The 20463-nt window shown below is 40.5% G+C and overlaps 1 protein-coding gene across 2 annotated transcripts in view; it reads right to left on the bottom strand.

Moving 5' to 3' along the window:
• LOC118526654 (alpha-fetoprotein-like) overlaps positions 1-15667 on the bottom strand; it is a 43109-nt gene extending 27442 nt beyond the window's left edge. The window contains exons 1-7 of one of the 2 annotated variants that reach the window (XM_036078028.2): positions 15564-15667; positions 14368-14419; positions 14087-14228; positions 12100-12311; positions 6889-7021; positions 3794-3891; positions 2647-2776 (exon numbers count right to left, since the gene is read on the bottom strand). In XM_036078028.2, the coding sequence (XP_035933921.1) occupies positions 2647-2776; positions 3794-3891; positions 6889-7021; positions 12100-12311; positions 14087-14228; positions 14368-14419; positions 15564-15648 (852 nt within the window). In that variant the 5' untranslated portion in view covers positions 15649-15667. Of the gene's footprint in view, positions 1-2646; positions 2777-3793; positions 3892-6888; positions 7022-12099; positions 12312-14086; positions 14242-14367; positions 14420-15563 lie in introns of both variants that reach the window. The other variant, XM_036078031.2, reaches the window with a different exon arrangement.
• Between the last annotated feature and the right edge of the window lie 4796 nt (positions 15668-20463).

Here is a 20463-nt window from a genome sequence, read left to right as displayed (position 1 = left end):
GATATAAGCACCGGTAAGTATAAAAAACTTTCTGGGACTTATAATTCAAAGGTATATAATCCATACACCATTCCAAAAAGCATTAGGAGAAATACTCTAATAATAAGATCATTAAATCAATATGAAAAATAAACAGTAGAAAGGGTGCATTTATCATGATGAGCACTGTCACACGGGTTTCTGTCTCAATCCCTGCTCCAGTTTCATGGACAAGTTCTTGCAAACCTTCACAAAACAGGTCATTCTCAATATTGTTACATTATTTCAGAGATTTTGAAAGGGAAAACAGTGCAATTTTTGGAAGGTAACATAACTGAATACCAAAACCTGAAAGTTCTAGATCAAGTTCATGTAAATGCAAATACAGAAATTTGAAAATTATGTATATATAAAATCCGAAATATAGCAAAATGAGATGGATGTAAGCAATCTAAAGATGGTTAAAAATTAAGAAATCTTTTAATATGATTCACCAATGAATAAGTTAAGTGGAAATCAAATGATGATCCTAAGAAAACAAAAGAACATTTACTAGTGTTAAGAATCCATCCTAATTAAAAACAGAACAACCTTGGGATGCCTGGGTGGCTCAATTTGTTAAGCATGGGACTCTTGATTTCGGCTTAGCTCATCATCTCAGAGTCGTGAGATCAAGCCCCTTGTTGGTCTCTGTGCTCAGCGCAGAGTCTGCTTGAGATTCTCCCCTCCCCCGAACCCTGCTTATGTGCACGCTCTCTCTCAAATAAATAAATAAAATCTTTGAAAAAAAAAGAAAAAACCAATCTCTAAAATAAAATGAAAAATCTCTTAACACATACACAATACCTTTCTCAAGTCAATAACTTTAAACCTGTTTCCATGAAAGTCTGGACCAAGACAGGAATGCTAGAACAATTTATAGTTATTATTTTATTTTATTTTATTTTATTTTATTTTATTTTTTAAAGAGTTTTTATTTATTTATTTGACAGAGAGAGAGAGACAGCAAGAGAGGGAATACAAGCCGGGGGAGTGGGAGAGGAACAAGAAGGCCTCCCGCTGAGCAGGGCGCCCTAAACGGGGCTCGATCCCAGGACCCTGGGATCATGACCTGAGCCGAAGGCAGACGCTTAACCGACTGAGCCACCCAGGCACCCCCATTTATAGTTATTTTATATTGCTTGCGAATATTAGCTAATACAATGAAATCATTAACAATTGTTCTGGCATTCCTGACAAGGTGTAGAATTATAAATGGAGTTGCTGGTTTAGCACAGGTATTGTTTATGTGCTAAAGGATATTAGAGATTTTGTTTTGTTTTGTTTTAATTATGATTGAGTCTGTCAGGCCCCCACTTTCTCTTTACTCTTCCCCCCAAGTTCACCTAATCTTCACATAAATAACATTCTAATAGCCTGTCCTGAAAAGCCAGGACTCCTTCTAAGTATGCAGGGGAGTGTTTTTTCCAGCACTAGTTGGGATTCCTGCCATACAGAGAGAAGTTCAAGAACGACATTATATTGTGTATCTCCAGGATGAAAGGGGCGGTGACCATGGCCACCCTTCCCAGTGGTCGGGCTGAATATGACATGGACTTAACAACCACAGTAGGTACCAAAGAAGAGCTGTGGTCTGACCCCAACTCTGTTCCAGCAACGTAAATGGTTGAGGACGTAGAATCCGAGCGATGCTACTGAGTGTCTATGCAATGCCTTTCTATTTTAATTCCTGTAGTTACTCATATCCCTTAATCTTTCATGGAATGGGACTAAAATAGTTGAAGGTGGGGGCTCCTGTCCATAAGAGTCATGGACATCCCCATGAAATTATGATATTAGTCCTTCTTTGTTGCTGCATTTTATTTATCATGATGAAACATTATTCAATTTTCTAACTTGCAGAATGAATAGGAACATGACTTGTAACCTCTGATTTACCAAAGCCTCATCGGGTTTTTGACAGTTACAATTTTTCCTTCTCTGGGATTTAGAGACTTTACACTTGGATGAGGGGCAGATCGTGCCCCCAAACCTCAGGCCCACATCTTTTTCTTGACGTTTCTTTTTTCCTCCAGGCTGGTGTGGCCTGGGGCTCTGGGTTGCAATTCTGGAACTTGCTTGGGATTCAAAGGTGAACAAAATATAAACTCAGTTTGGAAGGAAATTAGAGGTCAGCTCTAAAAATTAAAGAATAACAGAATAAAGTGAAGAAAGACAGGATAAATAAGGAAGAAAGGAAGGGAAGGAGGAGTGGAGGGAGAAAAGAAGTGGGGGAGGGAGGAAGAAAAAATCATTGCCTGAGCTGGGACAAGACAAGAGGGGAGACACGACTGGTAATTCTACTGGTAAGATTGAGAAATGCTCATTATTTTATTTTAGATTCACGACGTACCATGGTCACCTTTGTTTAAGAATTGCAAGTTTTGGGGCACCTGGGTGGCTTAGTCGGTTAAACATCTGCCCCCAACTCAGGTCTTGACCTCAGGGTCCCGGGATTGAGCCCCATCTTGAGCTCTCTGCTCAGCGGGGAGTCTGCTTCTCCCTCTGCCCCTCCCCCTGCTTGTGCTTCTCTCTCTCTCTCTCTCAAATTAATAAAATCTTAAAAAAAAAAAAGAATTGCAAGATTTTCAAGACTGAGGTGAGTTTTAAGAAAGGAGAGGCTCTCACCCTGCCAAGTACACATGCTACTACGTCTCCTTCACAGCATGTCTGATGCAGATTTTTAATATCCACGGCCAGCCTGGCAATTTCAGAAAAGTCAGCTTTGGGTTGTTTTTTAGTCAGCAGAACCAATTCCCTGAAAGAAAAATAAGTACATCTGAAACCGTATTTTGAATTCAATCCTTTCTAAAATTAGTTCTAGTTCATTGAGTAACCAAAATAATAGAAACACATTTGCAAATGTAGGAGGAAGAGAGTATATTTTAAATGCCTTCCATTTCTTCCACGATTGCACTCAGAGCCACACAAAGATCTAAATCACAAAACAAACACCATTCAATTCATAATCATGCAAAATATAGTCATTTTCATCATTGAAATGATCACTTAAGAAGCTGAGTTGCTTAGATGGATAATTTGGAAATTTATCTGACCTGACTTTCCAAGTAAAATTCTTCATCATAAAGACAATAATTCTAAGAGTCTTGGGTCTCCCTTGCTTCTCCCATTGACAACTGAGCAACATCCCCAAAATGTCTCTGGCAATCGGGAAAATGGGCCTGCCTTATAAAGAGAACTAAGCTTCCATCCAGCCCAATGCTGTCCCAGATTAGGCAAGAAGGTGTTATAAGGAAGGATACAACCCTTCACAGGTAAACTTGGACAGAAATACAATCTGGGCCAGGAAAGAGGCACACTGAGTAACATCAAATTCTCCTCACCCCACACTCTTCCATCCCCACCCACAAAACACCACTAGATTTTTCTGTTCTGCATGACACTAGAGCGAAAATCTTTCCTATCTTCCCAGAGAAAAGAATACATTTTGTCTGCCAGGTTTTATCAGGTGGAACAATTAAGAGCCTGCATCTTCATGTACAAAATCTTTTGTGCACTAAGGCAGAGATAAGGGGTCTGAGCAGATGGAAGAAACTGAGGCAGGAGACAGTGGATAGAGATGAGGATTGTGTAGTTTCAAGCCCAGCTCTATGTGCCCTATTGAATAGGCAAGTAGCATAGCTGTAGAGAAAGGAACCAGGTTTGCATTGAGAGACATTATTAAATGAAAAAAAAAAATGATCTTTCAAATGAGTTTGATCAAATGGGGTGATCCAACAGCAACAGAGTTCACATATGTCAATCAGTAACTTACACTGCTTTGGCTACTTTGTGGTTGAATTTAATCCCAATTTCGCATAAATGGTGATGCCTCAAAGATATTTCTCTAACGTATTTTCTGATGGGTTCTAGCTGTAAGTAGAAAAACACTCATCAAAGAAATGTGTCTGTAACAGCAAAAGTCCCTCTTGTCGTTAGTAAACGAGAAAGAAAAGTAAAAGTTGTTTATCTCCTCAAAATTAGAAAGTCCTTATTGTCTTATTTAAAAGAGACCAAATGCAAAAGCACAATGTGGTTTGTTTGTTTTATAAAATAGCATCTTACTTCCCAGAAATCACTTGTTCTAGAACCTCGAACATTTGGAATAAAAAGAAGACATGAAATTGAGCAACCAAAAATCCAGAGAGCCACAAGAATAAATTTCAATAATGTCTTACAGTTGTATTTTGTTTTTATCAAGTTACTAGCTCTGTCATCTTGGACATGTCTCCTACTGCTTATCTAGAATATATGCTCCAGTTTGGCAATATACATTAATGAAGCCCCCCCCAAATATGTTCATAATTTTTAAACCAGGATTTTTACTTTGGAAACTATCGCAAATAAATTCTTCTACATAAAAAAAACCACAATTATTAAAAAAGAAGAACATGCATGTTTTGTTACAATGGCAACATTTTGGAGACAAATAAAATGTCTCAACAGCAGAGTGATGGTAAAATAAATAATGGCACATTAATTTTGACAAAATGTATACTTCTAATAAAAAGTAGATATATTTAAATCTCGAATCAAAACTAGATATTCAGTGTGATCACAACAATGTACAAAATAAAATCTGTGAATGGAAAAATGAATAAAAGGAAATATACTAAAATTGGTATCTCTGTGTGCTGGGAATATTAGTAATATTTTAAAATTTCAGAACAGCTCTATATTTTCACTTAAAACATTATAATGACCATAGATTATTTTTACTTTGGCTAACTATACCTTACAGTGCTATTTTTAAGAACAAGTTAAAAAATATATACAAAGGCAATATTCAAACCATAAAACTAGCACAATAATTATAATTTAATTTAGTAATTATTATTAAATTTAACTAATTATATTTTATAATTAATTATAAATGTAATTATTGCTTTAATCCTTATTTTGTTGTAGTATACTCATTTAAAATCTAGTACAAACAAGCTTGTCTACTTCTTCAAGAGTCTCTGAAGACTTAACTCATAAACCACATTCTCTAATCATAAACACAATTTTTATACACTTGGTTATGTCATTTTCTCTGAGGAATAAGCAAGAACCATTAGGAATGGACATCCTGGAAGCAGCAATACTGTAAAGATCATAAAGTGGGGTAGAAGAGGGAAGAACTCTTGGCTAACTTTATAGGGGCATGTTATACATTAAGGAAAATTCTCCACTGAGAAGAGTTAAGATTAAGAAAACTTAAAAGAGTAAGCACAAGTTACTTTAAAAAAAAAGCTTAACCTCCACAAAAAAGTTCATTCTTTAGAAATGTGAAGTAATGAGATATAAGTCTGCATGATCATTTGTTTTTCTGTTTTTCATTAATACAAACCTAAAAGGAAAAAAAAGACTGTCCTGCTTAGGAACTCAGAATTGACTTCTGAAAAAGTCACTAGGGGACAAATGGAGAGGGAGGTAATATATTAAAGCTGTCTATGATAATGATAATATCTTTAATGATAACAGCAATAATTATTGAGTACTGAGCATGTGCCAGAAACTCTCTAGATACATTATTTAATTTCTTATCTAAGGTAGATGATGAGGAGCTCGATAGGAAAAATAGGTTGAGAGGAATAGAGAAATAGGGGTTTTGAAGAATATGAGATAAATTTGCACTGAGAAGATCAAAGAAAACAGTAAGAATAAAGTGGCACTGCATTTAGTCTTGAATTCATCAAAATGACTATCAAACTACTACTCATTTCAGTACAACCTTTGGAAAATCCATCTGGTGCCCTCTCTAGCAAAGATGGTCATTTTATGTTGATATTTGAAACCTTTAAGGAGATGCGTGAAAAGTACTTTTATCTTAGAACTAATCACTGATTTACATCTTTTCAATGAAAGAGAAAAGGCCACATGGTTAAAATTAAGTGTGATAGATTGTATTTTCCAATGATGGCTGCAGCGATATCTTCTATCCCGGGCTCTTCTTACAGTGAGACTTTGACAATCTTCCCATCAAGAGGTACAGTATATATACTCTCCTGTTGTTTTTTTTAAGATTTTATTTATTTATTTGAGAGAGAGAGTATGAGAGAGAGCACATGAGAGGGGTTAGGGTCAGAGGGAGAAGCAGACTCCCTGCCGAGCAGGGAGCCCGATGCAGGACTCGATCCAGGGACTCCAGGATCATGACCTGAGCCGAAGGCAGTCGCTTAACCAACTGAGCTACCCAGGTGCCCTATATACTCTCTTTTTTAAACCGGTGAGGTTTTATGGTGTTTCAACCAATAGTGTATGACAGAAGTAACTTCTGAGGCTAGCTCATAAAAAGGCCATACAACTTCTGCTTTAGCCACTAGAATATGCATTCTTGAAGACTTTGGCTATATGTAAGCAATCCAGCTGCCCTGAGGCTACCATGCTGTGGGCAATCCCAAACTAGCCAAGGCAGAGAGACCACGTGGAGAGGCCCTGAGACTCTATGAGAAGAAAGCGATGTTGAGCTAGCCCCCAGGTGCTTCAGCTCCCCAGAGTTCTACCACAAGAAAGATCATGAGCCAGAACTGCCCAGATGAGCCCTTCCTGAACTCCTGACCCACAAAAATCATGAGAGATAATAATATAATTGTTGTTGGCTTGAGTCAATAAATTTTGGGGTGTTTTGATATGCAACAATAGTAACTTGAATATTAAATACTTATGATGAAGTAATGTCTATGCTAAATCATACTTTTCAAATTGTAATAACAATATGAATTGCCTCAGTATCTTGTTACAATGAAGTCTTATTTAGTAGATCTGGAGAAGAGCTTCAGATTCTGCATTTCCAATGAGCTGCCCGGTGATGCATACGCTGCTGGTCCACAGTCCACACTTTGCAGAGCAAGGCTCTAAATAACAGTTGACATATGAATATTTTACCTTTATCTGGAAGCATTCAGTTTTATTTTCTTCTTGGCAACATGACTGAATAGCTGTTTCATAGCAAGCAGACATGGTCAGAATAGTGGGTCCATACAAGAATGGATGCTTTTGAGACGTTTCATAAATGTACCTGTAATTTGGAAAATATGAAGTTGTGTTATTTAGAATTCAAGAACATGTGCCAACACTGTTTCTTCATCTAGTTTTGTTGACCTGAACTTCTAGAATTTCATGGTGAAAGAGATGAGGTAGCATGATACGTAAACACATCACATGTTCACGTCACTCTGGACAGATCACTGTGAAGGTAGTCAGACATTCACTGAATGCTCATGAAATGACCAACTGTAACTTCCAGGCTGGTGGGGAAAGAAAAAGTAACTAAAACTTGTCATTTTTATATAAGAAGTATAAGATAGAAAGTTCAGTAGTGCAAACTGAATTGTAAATGCCGGATTGTATAGCTGGTGCGGGAGGATTAAGTTTAGAATCTATTAGTGATGGGGGAGGAGTCTCTCAAGATCATCCAGAAGTTCTCTCTAGACTAGGAAAGTTAAGGCCATTGTCCTCCAAGATATGCCCCTCAATATTTTGGTTTGTTACTAAGTCCCCTGTCTTTATTTCCCTCTCTAGTTCATTCATTCCTCACACTCGAAGAGCCGGGGCATCATCTCTGCCTTTCAGTTGTAATACATATCTCCTCCTATTTTTGCAAAGCTTGCTCAAAAGACCCCACAGACACACATGCAAAAATATTCAACAAGATGACATTACAGGCAAAAACTGGCTCAATGCTCACACAAATCCATTTTCTTTTCCTGTGCGCACAGGGAGACTCCTTTTCCAGGCTCCCTTGCAGTTACGTTGAGAACATGTAACTGAGTTCTGGATGATGAAATATGAATGAATATGCTCCACACCACTTTGAGGTGTGGCTGTTAATGTCTCAGCACAGTTCCCTGCTCTCTCTTTTTCTGTTTCACAGTGACCTGGGAAACACATGCTTCAGATAATAAAGAGATGGAAACATCTTGCATTCCCGAGTTACCCCTTGGAGAATTCTCAGGAGCTGAGGCAAGTTAGAGAGAGATGAGCTGCCAAGTGTCAGAGTAGCCAACTAAAACAAAATAAAAGTAACACTCAAGACTTTAATCATTTATTGGGATAGTTTGAGCAAGAGGTTGAACTGGAGAAAGGGCTGACTCCCCAGCCTCTCCCCCTGTCCACTTTCCCTCCATGATCCCATACCAGTACCAGCCGAGGATCAGGTAGAGCACCACAGACTTGGGGATGGCTTTCTCCTGCGGGATTCGCAAACAAAAGGCTCCTGTGGTTTTAAGGACCCTGGGGCAGGGGGGAAGGGGAGGGAAAAGGACTGGGAGTGGGAAAGCCCTGAGTGCTGAGCCAAAGTGCACCAAAGTCTGTCCAAGTTTCTCCCTCCATCCCCGCAGTGAGGAAGTCACAGCAGGGCTGGGCTAGGAATGAAGCTATGCACAAAAACATGGCTGGTATGGGGGGAGGAAGGAACCCAGCCCGTGACTACAGCTCCTTCAGAGACTGAAATGTGTTTTGTCCCAGTCCGGTGTGGGAAGGGCAGCTTGCCCCTCTGAGGCCTGTGATCCATAATTGCCTATTGTCAGGCCTGGAAAAAAAAAAAATCATGCCCAGGATTCAACTAGGAGCCAGAGAGGGCCAAAGAGAACCACCCAATTTAGACTGTGATATGAAAAAGAAATAAATCTTTACTGAATCCAGCCAATATTTAGGATTTTAGGATTTATTTATAAATTTAGGATTTCCTTGTGACCACAGCACAGCTTAGTCCATCCTGATTATTATAGTACTATCCTTAATGCAAGTTTATGATGTAATATCTATAAAGTAGGCCAATATCACCAGAAAAATGGTGACACCAGAAAACCAGGTTTTCAGCCTTGAAAGGAAAGGATAATGGAGGAAGTGATAGAAAGAATAGCGACTTGGTTCATGTTCTAACTTGCCCCCATCCCAAGTTCCTTGGATAATACATAAATCTGTATGCCTGCTCCTTTGGAATCTAACTCCAAGTCCTTTGGGGATCCCAGAGAAGAATACAGCTGCAGAAACCGCTGAAGTCAAATGAAAAATTTCTACTGTTGCCTTCCCTGGAATGATTGAAAAAGCAATTATATCTCATGACAAATAGCCAAGGAAATGCTTAACATATTTTAATAGAAATTCCTGAGTGCTACAGAGTCTAAAAGACAAAATCCCACCCAAGAAGGTGGCTAGAGTTTCTGGGGTCAGGGACTATATCCATATGTGACTTCATCAGAAGACTATTTCTTGCTGCTCTCTGACCAGATAGGGAAGAGTGGTGCCATAACAGAAGACAAGAGATTTGCAGGAGACCTGAAGCACTAACCAAACATCAACAGAGACCTTATCTAACAACTGGTGTGTAGCAATCCTGTGGTAACATTTCCTTTTGGTTAAAAGTACAAAATCTTTCTTGTGGGTGGATGACTGAGGTGGTAGCCATCAGAGTTGTTTACCAGAGATTTCCAGATCCCCTCCTTTCAGGCAAATGGTAGGATTGTGCATCCCCACCCCCTCTGAGGTGACGTATGACAATGGGACTTGCTGGTTAATGATGTGTGAGAAGAAATGATGAGTGTTGCTTCTAAACAAGCTTAAGAAGCAATGCATGATTTACTATCATCCCCTTCCCTTGCCATAGTAATCAAAGAAGCAAGTGTTGAGATGGTGTCTTTGTCAACCTAGGTCCCTAAGTGACTATGATAAGCAGACCTCCTACCAATCTACATTGGACAGATAGCATGAGTGGGAAAAAAAACAAAAACAAAACACCTTTTGTTATATTGAGCTGCTGAAAATTAGAGATTATTTGCTACCAAACTAAAGTTAACTTATCCTGGGATTATTACTTTTGCTTTTTAAAAACCTATAAAAGAAAAAAATCATCCACAAACCATGGAGGGAGAAAAATAGGCCAAATAATTAAACTGAACATTATTCATTAGCAAGACTTAGAAAAGTCTGTCTGCCCAAAAAACCCTCCTCATTCTCACCAAGGGGCCCCAAACCCCTGGAAGTTTAGTCAACAGGCTTCTATCAGCAGAGTTTCTCAAGCCCAACTTGTAGAAACAGAACAGACCAGCAGAACTGATATTATCAACATACACCTGCCTCCCAACATAAGGCAAAATTTTTGGTCAATATGAAATTTCACCAAAGCCATTCAATACCTCTGCTCTTTATTGTGTATGCTGAATTAAGGGTTTATTTTTGTGCTACAGTAACAGTTCCCTTAGAAGATATTCAATATGAGCCAATCTAATTTCAAATCTCCAAAGTTTAACTTAGTATAAGGAAAAGCTTTCTAATAATTAGAGCCATTTAAAAAATGGAATGTCCCTATTGTAAGGTAACATAGGGTCAAGCTTGATTGGAAGTCAGGTTCTATTGTCAGACTTACAATAGAAGCTTACAATAATTAAAACTGCTATTGAAAATTCCTTAGATAATCCAAAGGCACAATAACTATGGTTTTGTGTATTTGTAGACTATGCTATATTGTGAAAAATCTGAAAGAGCTGACTTTTCCAGCCAGCTCTGATGTGTGTTACTGTTTCCTTGGTTGAGAATTAAATGAAGTTGTTGCTTTATAAGTATGAGACAAATAATTAGAAAATTATTTTTCCTTGAATAATTATAGTTGTCTGCACATAAGTTAAGATTAGCATTTAAAATAATTCCTTAATATTGACTTCATTGTAAATATTCAAGAAGAGATTAGATTCACTGCATGAGTATTGGTTAGATTTTGTAATCTCTGAATATTCAACCCAAACCTGATTTTATAATTCTCTCTTAGAGTGGAAGCACTATAGTAAATAGGTAGCTGGGTCCTATTTTGGTTCCCATTTGGTTGCCCCTGATGTCAGACAAGTTGGAACCTGCCCAGTCCTCATCCCTTAGTCCTTTCTTTCCCCCCTTTTTTTTTTAAAGATTTATTTATTTATTTGAGACAGAGCGCGCGCATGCACACACACGCATGCAAGCAGTGGGGAGGGGCAGAGAGTCTTAAGCAGACTCCACCCTGACCTCAGAGCCCGAGGCAGGGCTCGATCTCGAGACCCTGAGATCATGACCTGAGCTGAAACCAAGAGTTGGACACTTAACCGACTAAGCCACCAGGCACCCCAGTCCTTTCTACCTAAGTGGCTAGGGCCAATTAATTTCTTCTTGAAGGCTCAATAATGTCTGGGGCAATTCTGCCCCCACATGGGTGAATTAAAGGAGTTTACATTATTCAACATCAAGTCACCCTGTCTGCTCATTCATCTCTGGTCTAAAGTTTCATGTCTAAAATCTGAAATCAAATCACTACCAATCCTCCTTGCCCTCTAGAACCAGCAATCAGATCATTGCCTTATTCCCGTTGTCTGAGCCTGTCTTGATAAGATGGCTAGAATTGCATTCCTTGAGAACTAAAGTTTTTTGTTTCTCTTATCATTTCTACCTCTCTAGGCATTGGTTTCCTGCCTCTAAACCCAAGCCACTTGCTCGCACCCCTTTACAAATAGACCTCTATGCTCACTAGGAAAACAAAATAGGAGCTTGCCTACCCATTTGCTATAATGCTGTCCACTCCGGGTGGGAATTATAGAATCAGATTTTATGAGTAGAAAACTGATCTCTGTCTAATCTGCAATTGTCACTTATTCTTAGGTTCCCAATGACAGGCTCTCTCCATGCCTATCAGATACCCTCTCTGCTATCCCTTGGAATCTCCCAAATGCCAGCCCCTTGTCAGACCTATTCCCTGCTCTCTGTCCCCAGTACTCCGTTTATTATGCTCTGCCTCCTTGCTGTGCCTTTCAACAGCATTTGCTACTGGTCTGACTAATCTAACTATTAAGGAAATGGGTCCTTTATATTGCCCTAGTAAAAATTATTTTTAAAATTTTTTTGTCCTAGTCATTTTTAATGTTTCTACAAACAGACATTTTCATGCCCTGTCAGGTTTACTGAGATTGTAATTGTCATTCTGAGGGAGAAAAATATATATTGTAGGTCAAATTTTTACCTTAATTCATGTAATAAAGGATTGTGTTCTTGGAGGCCCATATATATATAAAAGATCAATCTTCAAAATTGGAAAACACTCTTCTTCAGAGAGTATGGCAAGGAGAAATGACTTACCTCTCCTTCACTGACACTTGATTCACTTTGTCCATCTCACAGATCTGCTCAGGATTTGGAATTTGGAATATGTCACTGTAATCTGCATCATCTTTTTTGTATAATAGGAAGCACTTGAGTCTTGCTTTGTTATTTATATTGCAACAGTCAGAAAACTTCTGTTTGTCAGCCTTTCCTTGGTTATTACAAATGTGCTCTAGGAAGGTAGTCATCTGCAGGAGGAAATAATAATTTAAAGGGGAAGCATGTGTGATCTACATTCCTAGGAAAGTTAAAGAATTATTATCAAGAAAAGGCCACTGAGCATATGATCTTACACTCTGTATTTAATAATCCCTGGACATAGCTCTTTTGAGCAAAAGTTTTTTAGGTTTTTAAGTCTAAATTCCCACATGCTAGACATGGACCAAATGGAACTTATCACTCTCTCCTTTCCAAAATAATTGTGATTTCAAATTCATTTTCATACAGTTGTTAAGAGGTATTAAACATAAGCCAAAATTTCAGAGCCTAATGAAATCAGGGTAATTTTTGTAACTATCCACCAAGAAATAAATGTCATTTGCTTCCCCTGCTTCCTAATTGTTTTTAGTTTGGTTTCCATGGGAAGTTATTTTAAGAATTGAACTCCGAGGCAGTGTGTATTCAGTGTCAAATGTTCAAATGAAAATGTAATAATTCAGTTAGTTTTCAAATACCTTTGAGTGGCAGTAAATGTGTGGGATGCTGTAAACTGCAAACAACATACATGTCCAGATTTAGGGAATAAAGGTGGAAAAAAAAGGCCATCTTTTGAAGTAGAAATAAGAAGGAGTCACTATAAAATAAGTGAGACTAGTGACTGGCAGAAGCACTTCATTTCCAATGTCTTTGTAGGGATGCCTGGGTGGTGCAGTCAATTAAGCAGCTGACTCTGGATTTTGGCTCGGGTCATGATCTCAGAGTCCTGGGATCAAGCCCCACATAGGACTCCACGCTCAGCAGGGAATCTTCTAGAGGATTCTGTCTCCCTCTACCTCTTCCCCTTCCCCAACTCTCTCTCTAAAATAAATAAATAGATCCTCTAAAAAAATAAGATAAAATAAATAAAATGTGTTTCTAATTAGACTGATGGTTTTTCTTTTTTTTTTAAAGATTTTTTATTTATTTATTTGACAGAGAAAGACACAGCGAGAGAGGGAACACAAGCAGGGGGAGTGGGGGAGGGAGAAGCAGGCTTCCCGCGGAGCAGGGAGCCCGATGCGGGGCTCGATCCCAGGACCCTGGGATCATGACCTGAGCCAAAGGCAGACGCTTAACGACTGAGCCACCCAGGCGCCCAAGACTGATGGTTTTTCTATGTCTACTAAGAGTCTAGTAAGAAATAGGTTTTAGCCCCAAGAAGATGGAATAATAAAAAAAAAAAAAATTACCAATAGAGAAGAAAACTGTTGATTTGTAGTTTAAAATATTTGGCACGAGACAAGTGATCCAAAACATATGTAGATTGTACAAATATGTTAGTGTTCATCAAGAATTTGCTCATCATAAGATAGACACACTTTATGAGACAATAGTAATCCCCAAGATTTTCTACTAACAAGGAAAAGGAGCCCACAATAATATTCACTTCTTTCTTCCTTTTCATATACTCTTAGAAACTTTTTAAAATTAGTACTTTGATTTCCCAGGAACCTTTATATGATGATGTCAGAGAATAGTATTCCAGTGGGAGAGGCGGAGCAACCAACCAAAATGAACAAATTGGCCTCTACGTTATAATTCATTCTCTTGAGCATTTGGTTCTCTGAGTCTGATCTCCCAGAGATGAAATGAAGAACTGTAGGCTTATAAACCTACAAAGGTTGTATTTTGAGTGTGATTGATATACATATTGTTGCCTTAAAATCCCCTACTTAATTCTTCAACATCCCACTTCATAACAACACCTTTTGGTTGGAATTTTAGTTTAAATAAGAGAGAGAAAGGCAAAACATGATTCACCTACCAATTGGTGAGAGCATTCTGACGGTGACTCATGTGCCTTGAGGATCTTGCACTTCTCTGCAAGATCTACCAACTCTTCAACTATGGTTTGTACTTCTTCATAAGTTAATTTCTGAAGAAACTGAGCAACCATAATCCTGGTGCTGAAACATAACACTTGTGAGAGTGTTAAAGATAAAATCAAACTTTTCCTCCATCATTGTTAGATCACTGCCCCCTCCCCATTCCAAAATGATTGTGATTTCAAATTTCAGAGAAGAGAATGTTGATAACAAAACTCACATGTCTCTTAAGTTCTCCTGCAGATAATTTGGGCTATTAATGTGGCGCAAGGCTGAAAAAAATGAGATTTTGTTTGCATAATAGGATATTTTCAAAATTGAAATCTCCCTTTATAATTCTGAAATCCATATTTATTCACTTATAAATTTTCAAATCTTCTTTATTTGCCACCAAAAATTAAAACAAATTTTACCAGACTATATCTTCACTTGTGTTTAAACTACATTCTGTGAATGACTTATTTCTATTCAAATATATTGTGTACTTGATATCTGTCATTAGCCCACAGATAAGTTGCATGTACTTGTGTTGACACACCTGAATTAATTAACATGATTTGGTTATTTAACTCTTTATATTAGAAGTTACTAGCATATCCAAGGAATACTAAGAAAATTAAAGTTTAACATTGGGAGCAGATGTATAAACATTAGCACTTTGCCAGGCTTCATTTGGCAAAGACAATATCTCACCCATTTTGGATTTACTCATCAACTTTATCTTTCTTAACACCTCCACTCACCACACACACACACACACACACACACATATGTTATCTATTGAAAACAATATCTTCTTATACTAACAGCTTCCAAAGAGCTGAGCCTCTTTCTGTTAAATAAAGAAACTATTATCATCTCTAATACAGGGAAAGGCTTTGGAGTCAGTTACTCTGAGTTCAATTTCTAGCTCTGATACTGAATGTGGCCTTGGGAAAATAGCTTAAGCTCTCAAAGTTTCTGTTTCTCTACCTAGAAAAAATAAATAAACTCTACCACATTCGATAGTTGTTAGGATTAAATGGAAACATACGTGTGTAGCACCAAGCACAGCACCTAGCACAGAATAGGTACTGAAGAATGTAGCTCATAATATTATTCCTGCTACTATAAACACAGTTGCTTTATCCAAAATCATTTACCCAATTTCAAACACAAGTTTGAAATGTATCTTTCCCTCACCTAGAGTGGAAGTAAGGCTAAAACGAGATCTTCCTGTGTGTGTTGCCTCAATATATTAGCTCTCTTTCTGCATCCCTTCCACAAATTAATTTCTAGCAATTTCCAATGACTCTGTTGACAATGATGAGCCCTGAGGAAGATATGCCTTTCCTTATATTTTAGTAGATATTTTAGTAGTCATCATGCCTTATGTCCTGGCACATGGGATGTATAGATTGTAAATAGGATCCCTACCTGCAGCTAGTAAACTTCTCTGAAGAGTTTGACATTGAACGTAGCTGAAGAAAACAAGAAAACATATGGGTCTAAGAGTCTTCATTGTTCCAGATGAACCTTTAAAGAAGGTGCTCTATCATCTGAAAGAAATGAAGAATCCTTTTTATACTCTTTTCAAGGAATTACTATTAATAATTAACCTTTTCCTGGTGAATATTTTTTCTAGGCCAGTACGACCCTGATAAAATTGAAGAAATTCATGACAACGGAGAAATATTGCTAATGGATGGCATTCATTAATGAATACTGGATTTTAAAATGAGTCATGTCAATCTACTTGTTTTTTTTCAAGATTATACCATGTAGGCCTTGTAGTAATCAATAAGCACCTTTGGTACAGATCTCATTTCCTGGGAATGCCTGTTGACACGGACAAAGTTCTGATGTGGCAGGAGGGAAGGTAAACATGTACTACCACAAATTCAAATAAATGGCTAAAGCCCTGGTTCCAGTGCTGGGCACATTTTCAAGTCCCTGGGGCGGGGCGGGTGCATAGGCCTTGGGAGCAAACCCAAGGAAATGGGACCTAACTTACTGAGTGTTTATTGTGAGGCTGGTGCTTTATATGACTATTTTTAGACAACAATATTCTTATTTCTTGAATAAGAAATTAAGATTCAGGATCATATAGGCCTGCCCGCCATACTAGGTAGCCACCTAAAAGTGGCACCTGGAAGACTTGAGTTCTGGAAAAGACCAGGAACACATTGTGCAGTCTGTCGAAAGGCCATAAAGCTGCTGAGAGCACTGGCGAGGGTGAACCGAGACAAGTGCATGGGCAGCCTCTTGGCCCAGTAGCTGTATGAGATTGAGAGCATCACGAAACTCAAAGGCAGACATGAGGACGACGTGGAGCTGCCGGACCAGCGAAGACATCAGGATGCAAATGTGCAGATGAAGCACACCCTGGTGCTGAAGGTGCTCTATGAGAAATGGGAGTTGATAATGAAATTGGGCCTTTTCATCTCTCAATTCAAGGAATGAACTTTTTCAATGACCCAGGACAGGCAACCAGGAATCACTTCCAAGTGCATGCAGCTCTTGAGGCTTATATCTGAGGCAGACCCAGAGGACCTGGATTTGCCTTGCCAGGTCAGGGCCTGCCCACAGGACTGAGAAGCCAGCCAAAAGCAGCACTTGGGAGCCTCAAGTTCTGGGGAGGCTTGGGAACACACCACGCAGCCTGTCTATAGGGTACAGGTGGAGGAGTCTGGACACCTTGCAAGGGCTGATTCCAGCATGCTGACCATGGTATCCTCAAAGAGAGACACTTGGGAGTCGTGTTTGTTACAGTAGCCTGGGACTTCAGAAAATAGGCAGACCTGAAGCACTTGGATCACCCTACCATGTTGGAAACAGGAAGAAACAGAAATTTTAAGCAGACCAATTACCAGCGATGAAATTGAATCAGTAACCAAAACCTCCCGACAAACAGAAGTCTAGGGCCAGATGGCTTCACAGGCAAATTCTACCAAACGTTTAGAGAAGAGTTAATACCTTTTTGAAGCAGGAGAGCTAGGTTCTTGTCTCACAGAGTACAAGAATTAATCTCATGGACAAAGGAGAGTGAGCAAAGCAATAGAGTTTTAAGTAAGGATACAGAAAAAACTCTCAGGAGTGGGAGGGGTCCTGACAGGGTTGCCAATGTGGGCCTCCACCGACAGTCTTTTATCTAAACATTACCTTAACATTCTTGTGACGTCTTCGTTTGAGTAAGGACTGGTGATAACATCTTTAATAGCTTACTTCTACTTTGGGGTCTGGTTATTCTTTGTTGGTCACAATGTGACTGCCATAAAAAGACCCCACCTCTAACGCCCAGGGCAGGGTGGTCTGGTTTGTTCCCTTATCTCTGATTTCACTGTGCCTCAGCATTTCTGGGATTTTTGGTGAGCCTATTTCTTCCTACCTAGCCGCAACTGCTCCTTAGTCATATTCTCCTCAAACTACTCCAAAAAATAGAAGAGGAAGGAGAACTTCCAAAATCATTTTATGAGGCCAGCACTACCCTGATACTGTTACGGAACCTGGACTGGATCACCCGACAGAAGAACCTAGGGGCACTCAGAGATCTTGGAGGATAGGAGGTTTATTTAATGCCGGCGGGCTCAGAGAAGAGCCGTCTCCAAAGGTCTGAGCCCCGAGCACAAACAAAGGGGACAAATTTATACTCTTCTACTTCCACATACTTGGCACTTTTGGAGCGTGTGCGAAGCAGGGCAGGGAGAAGAACCCAGATTGGTGTGTGCAGGAAGCAGAGCAGGGAGAAGAACCTGGAAAAGCCCTGGGGCAAGGACTGGGACTCTCTCGCTGGCTCGGTCAGCCATCTTAGGACACAGATTTTCCTTATCATTCCTCCTTTTGATGCCCCTTTAAGCACCTAGTTTAGAGGGCATCATTCTGTTTGACTCTGAGGGTTGACTGCAAGTCTTGGAACAAACATGGACTTAATCATAAACTTAACAGCACACCAGGTAGTAGAAGACCAGGACTGACTAGGGCCAGGAAAACCATGGTGAAATGTGCTCAGGAGTAGACAGCAGAGGGCCAGTAAAAGTGGGATCTATGACCTTAGGTAGAAGCCTTTGGGGGAAAGTCCAGTCAGGAGGGGCAACAGTGTAGAGTCCAACTCCCAAGATGAGGGAAATCACGCCGATGAGAGCCAGGGACCGTGGTGAGCAGGTGTCCATCAGTCGGTGGGGTCTCATCGAAGGTGAAACCAGAGTGGGTTCGTGAAGTCTGGCCGGACCCTCCACTAGCACAGCTCCTCGTCTGAATGATAAGCTTTCTTCTTTCTTCCAGTCTTTGACCCAAACTGAGTCCCCTGTCTGGAAGTATACCTGAGACCCTAAGGAGATTGGGGCCCTCTCAAAGGTGTACTTTTGTCATTTATTTAGGGTGGCCCCCAGGGCCTGAAGCTGCTCCTTTATCCCTTTATCTCCAACCTGATACACGTTTCCTGGAAGGCTTCCCAAGCACAGGGGAGGCCATCCATATATTAATTCAAATGGGGAGAAACCTGATGTCCTGGGCATGCAGCGAGCACGCAGGAGAGCTAGGGGTAGCAGATTAGGCCATGGGAGGTTAGTCTCCTCACAAAACTTTGCTAAGGTTCCCTTGAGGGTGAGATTTGTTCACTCTACTTTCCCTGAACTTTGGGGCCGGTAAGCAGTGTGGAGTCTCCAGGTGATGTTGAGAGATTTGGTCAAGACCTGTACAATGTCTGCCACAAATGCGGGTCCATTGTCACTATGGATTGTTAATGGCAGGCCGAACCGGGGCATGATCTCCCGCAAGAGGACTTTAGCTACTTCCCGGCTTTGCTCTGTCCTAGTCAGGAAGGCTTTGACCCACCCAGAGTATGTGCATATTATTACTAGGAGATATCTGAACCCCTGCTTGACTGCACATCTGTGAAGTCTACCTCTAGATCTTCAAAGGGGGTTGCTCCCATCCTCTGGACACCTGGTGGGGGCCGTGGTGCAGACCGAGCATTATTTTTAGCATGTTACATATCATTCACTCGTTGCTCGGCATAGTGCTGGCAGCTGACTGATGTAGTAGTGCTTCTTGAGAAGGGCCTCTAATGCGGTTTTTCCCAGATGAGTGAGTCGATGGTGTTCCTTGACTAGATGCCCTCCAGTTGCTGTTGGAACAAAGATGAGCCCATCTGGCATCATCCACCATCCCTTTTCAGTAAGGGTGGCCCACTCAGCCATGGCGCATTCCTTTTCCTTTTTAGTGTAACTGGGCAGAGAGACTTCTTCCAGGGGTGTTAGGGCCATGGGGAGGGAAGGGGCTCTGTCCATGTCCTCACTGGCTGTGGTCTTGGCTGCCTTATCTGCCAGATGATTTCCCCACGCTATGGGATCGTCTCCTTTCAGGTGTCCCTTACAGTGCAGGATTGCTACTTCCTTTGGAAGCCAGATGGCTTCGAGGAGTCTCAGTATCTCCTCCTTGTTCTTGATAGCTTTCCCTGCTGCGGTTAGGAGGTCCCTTTCCTTGTAGATGGCTCCATGTGTATGTACAGTAGCAAAGGCGTACAGAGAATCAGTATAGATGTTGACTCGCTTGCCTTCACTGAGGGTGAGGGCTCGGACTAAGGTATATAATTCAGCCCTTAGAGCTGACCATCCAGGTAGTAATGCCTTAGCTTCTAGGACTTCAGTGGTTGTGGTTATGGCATAACCCGCTTTCCAGACACCCTCTTGTAGGTAACTGCTGCCATCACTGAACAGCATGAGCTCTGGATTCTTTATGGCTTGATCCCGCAGATCTGGACGACTCACGTAGACTTCATCAGTCACCTCGGAGCAGTCATGTCTTGTTCCCCCTCTTCCGTGGGGAGAAAGGTTGCTGGATTTAATGTCTTTACTGTTTCAAGGGTGACCCGCGGGTTTTCACAGAAGAGCCCTGGGTATTGTGCTAGCCAAGAGTTGGAAAGGAAGTGGTGTCCCTGTGCATTCATGAGGGACACAAATGCATGAGGGACCTTGAAGTTAAGTTCTTGCCCCAGGGTAAGTTTGTCTGCCTCCTTGATGAGTAGGACTGTGGCTGCCAGCGCCCTGAGGCATGGTGGCCATCCTGCTGCTACGGGATCTAGCTTCTTTGACAGGTAAGCAACTGGCCGTTGCCAGGGTCCAACAGTCTGGGTGAGTACCCTGAGAGCTATTTTTTCCTTTTCAGTCCAGGCAGGGGGTTCTCGATCTGGTCCCCCTAAGAGATGATAAAGGGGTCTTGCTATTGCCGAGAACCCAGGGATCCAGATGCTGCAGAATCCTGCAGCCCCCAGGAATTCTCGTAGGCCCCTTTTTGTCTGGGGCTGTGGCAGGGAGATGATGACCCTTTTCCTCTGTGG

Source organism: Halichoerus grypus, chromosome 3, assembly GCF_964656455.1.
Source record: "Halichoerus grypus chromosome 3, mHalGry1.hap1.1, whole genome shotgun sequence".
NCBI lineage: Eukaryota > Metazoa > Chordata > Mammalia > Carnivora > Phocidae > Halichoerus > Halichoerus grypus.
The sequence above is the reverse complement of the archived record's forward strand: the minus strand, read 5'-3'. Positions and strand labels throughout refer to the sequence as shown.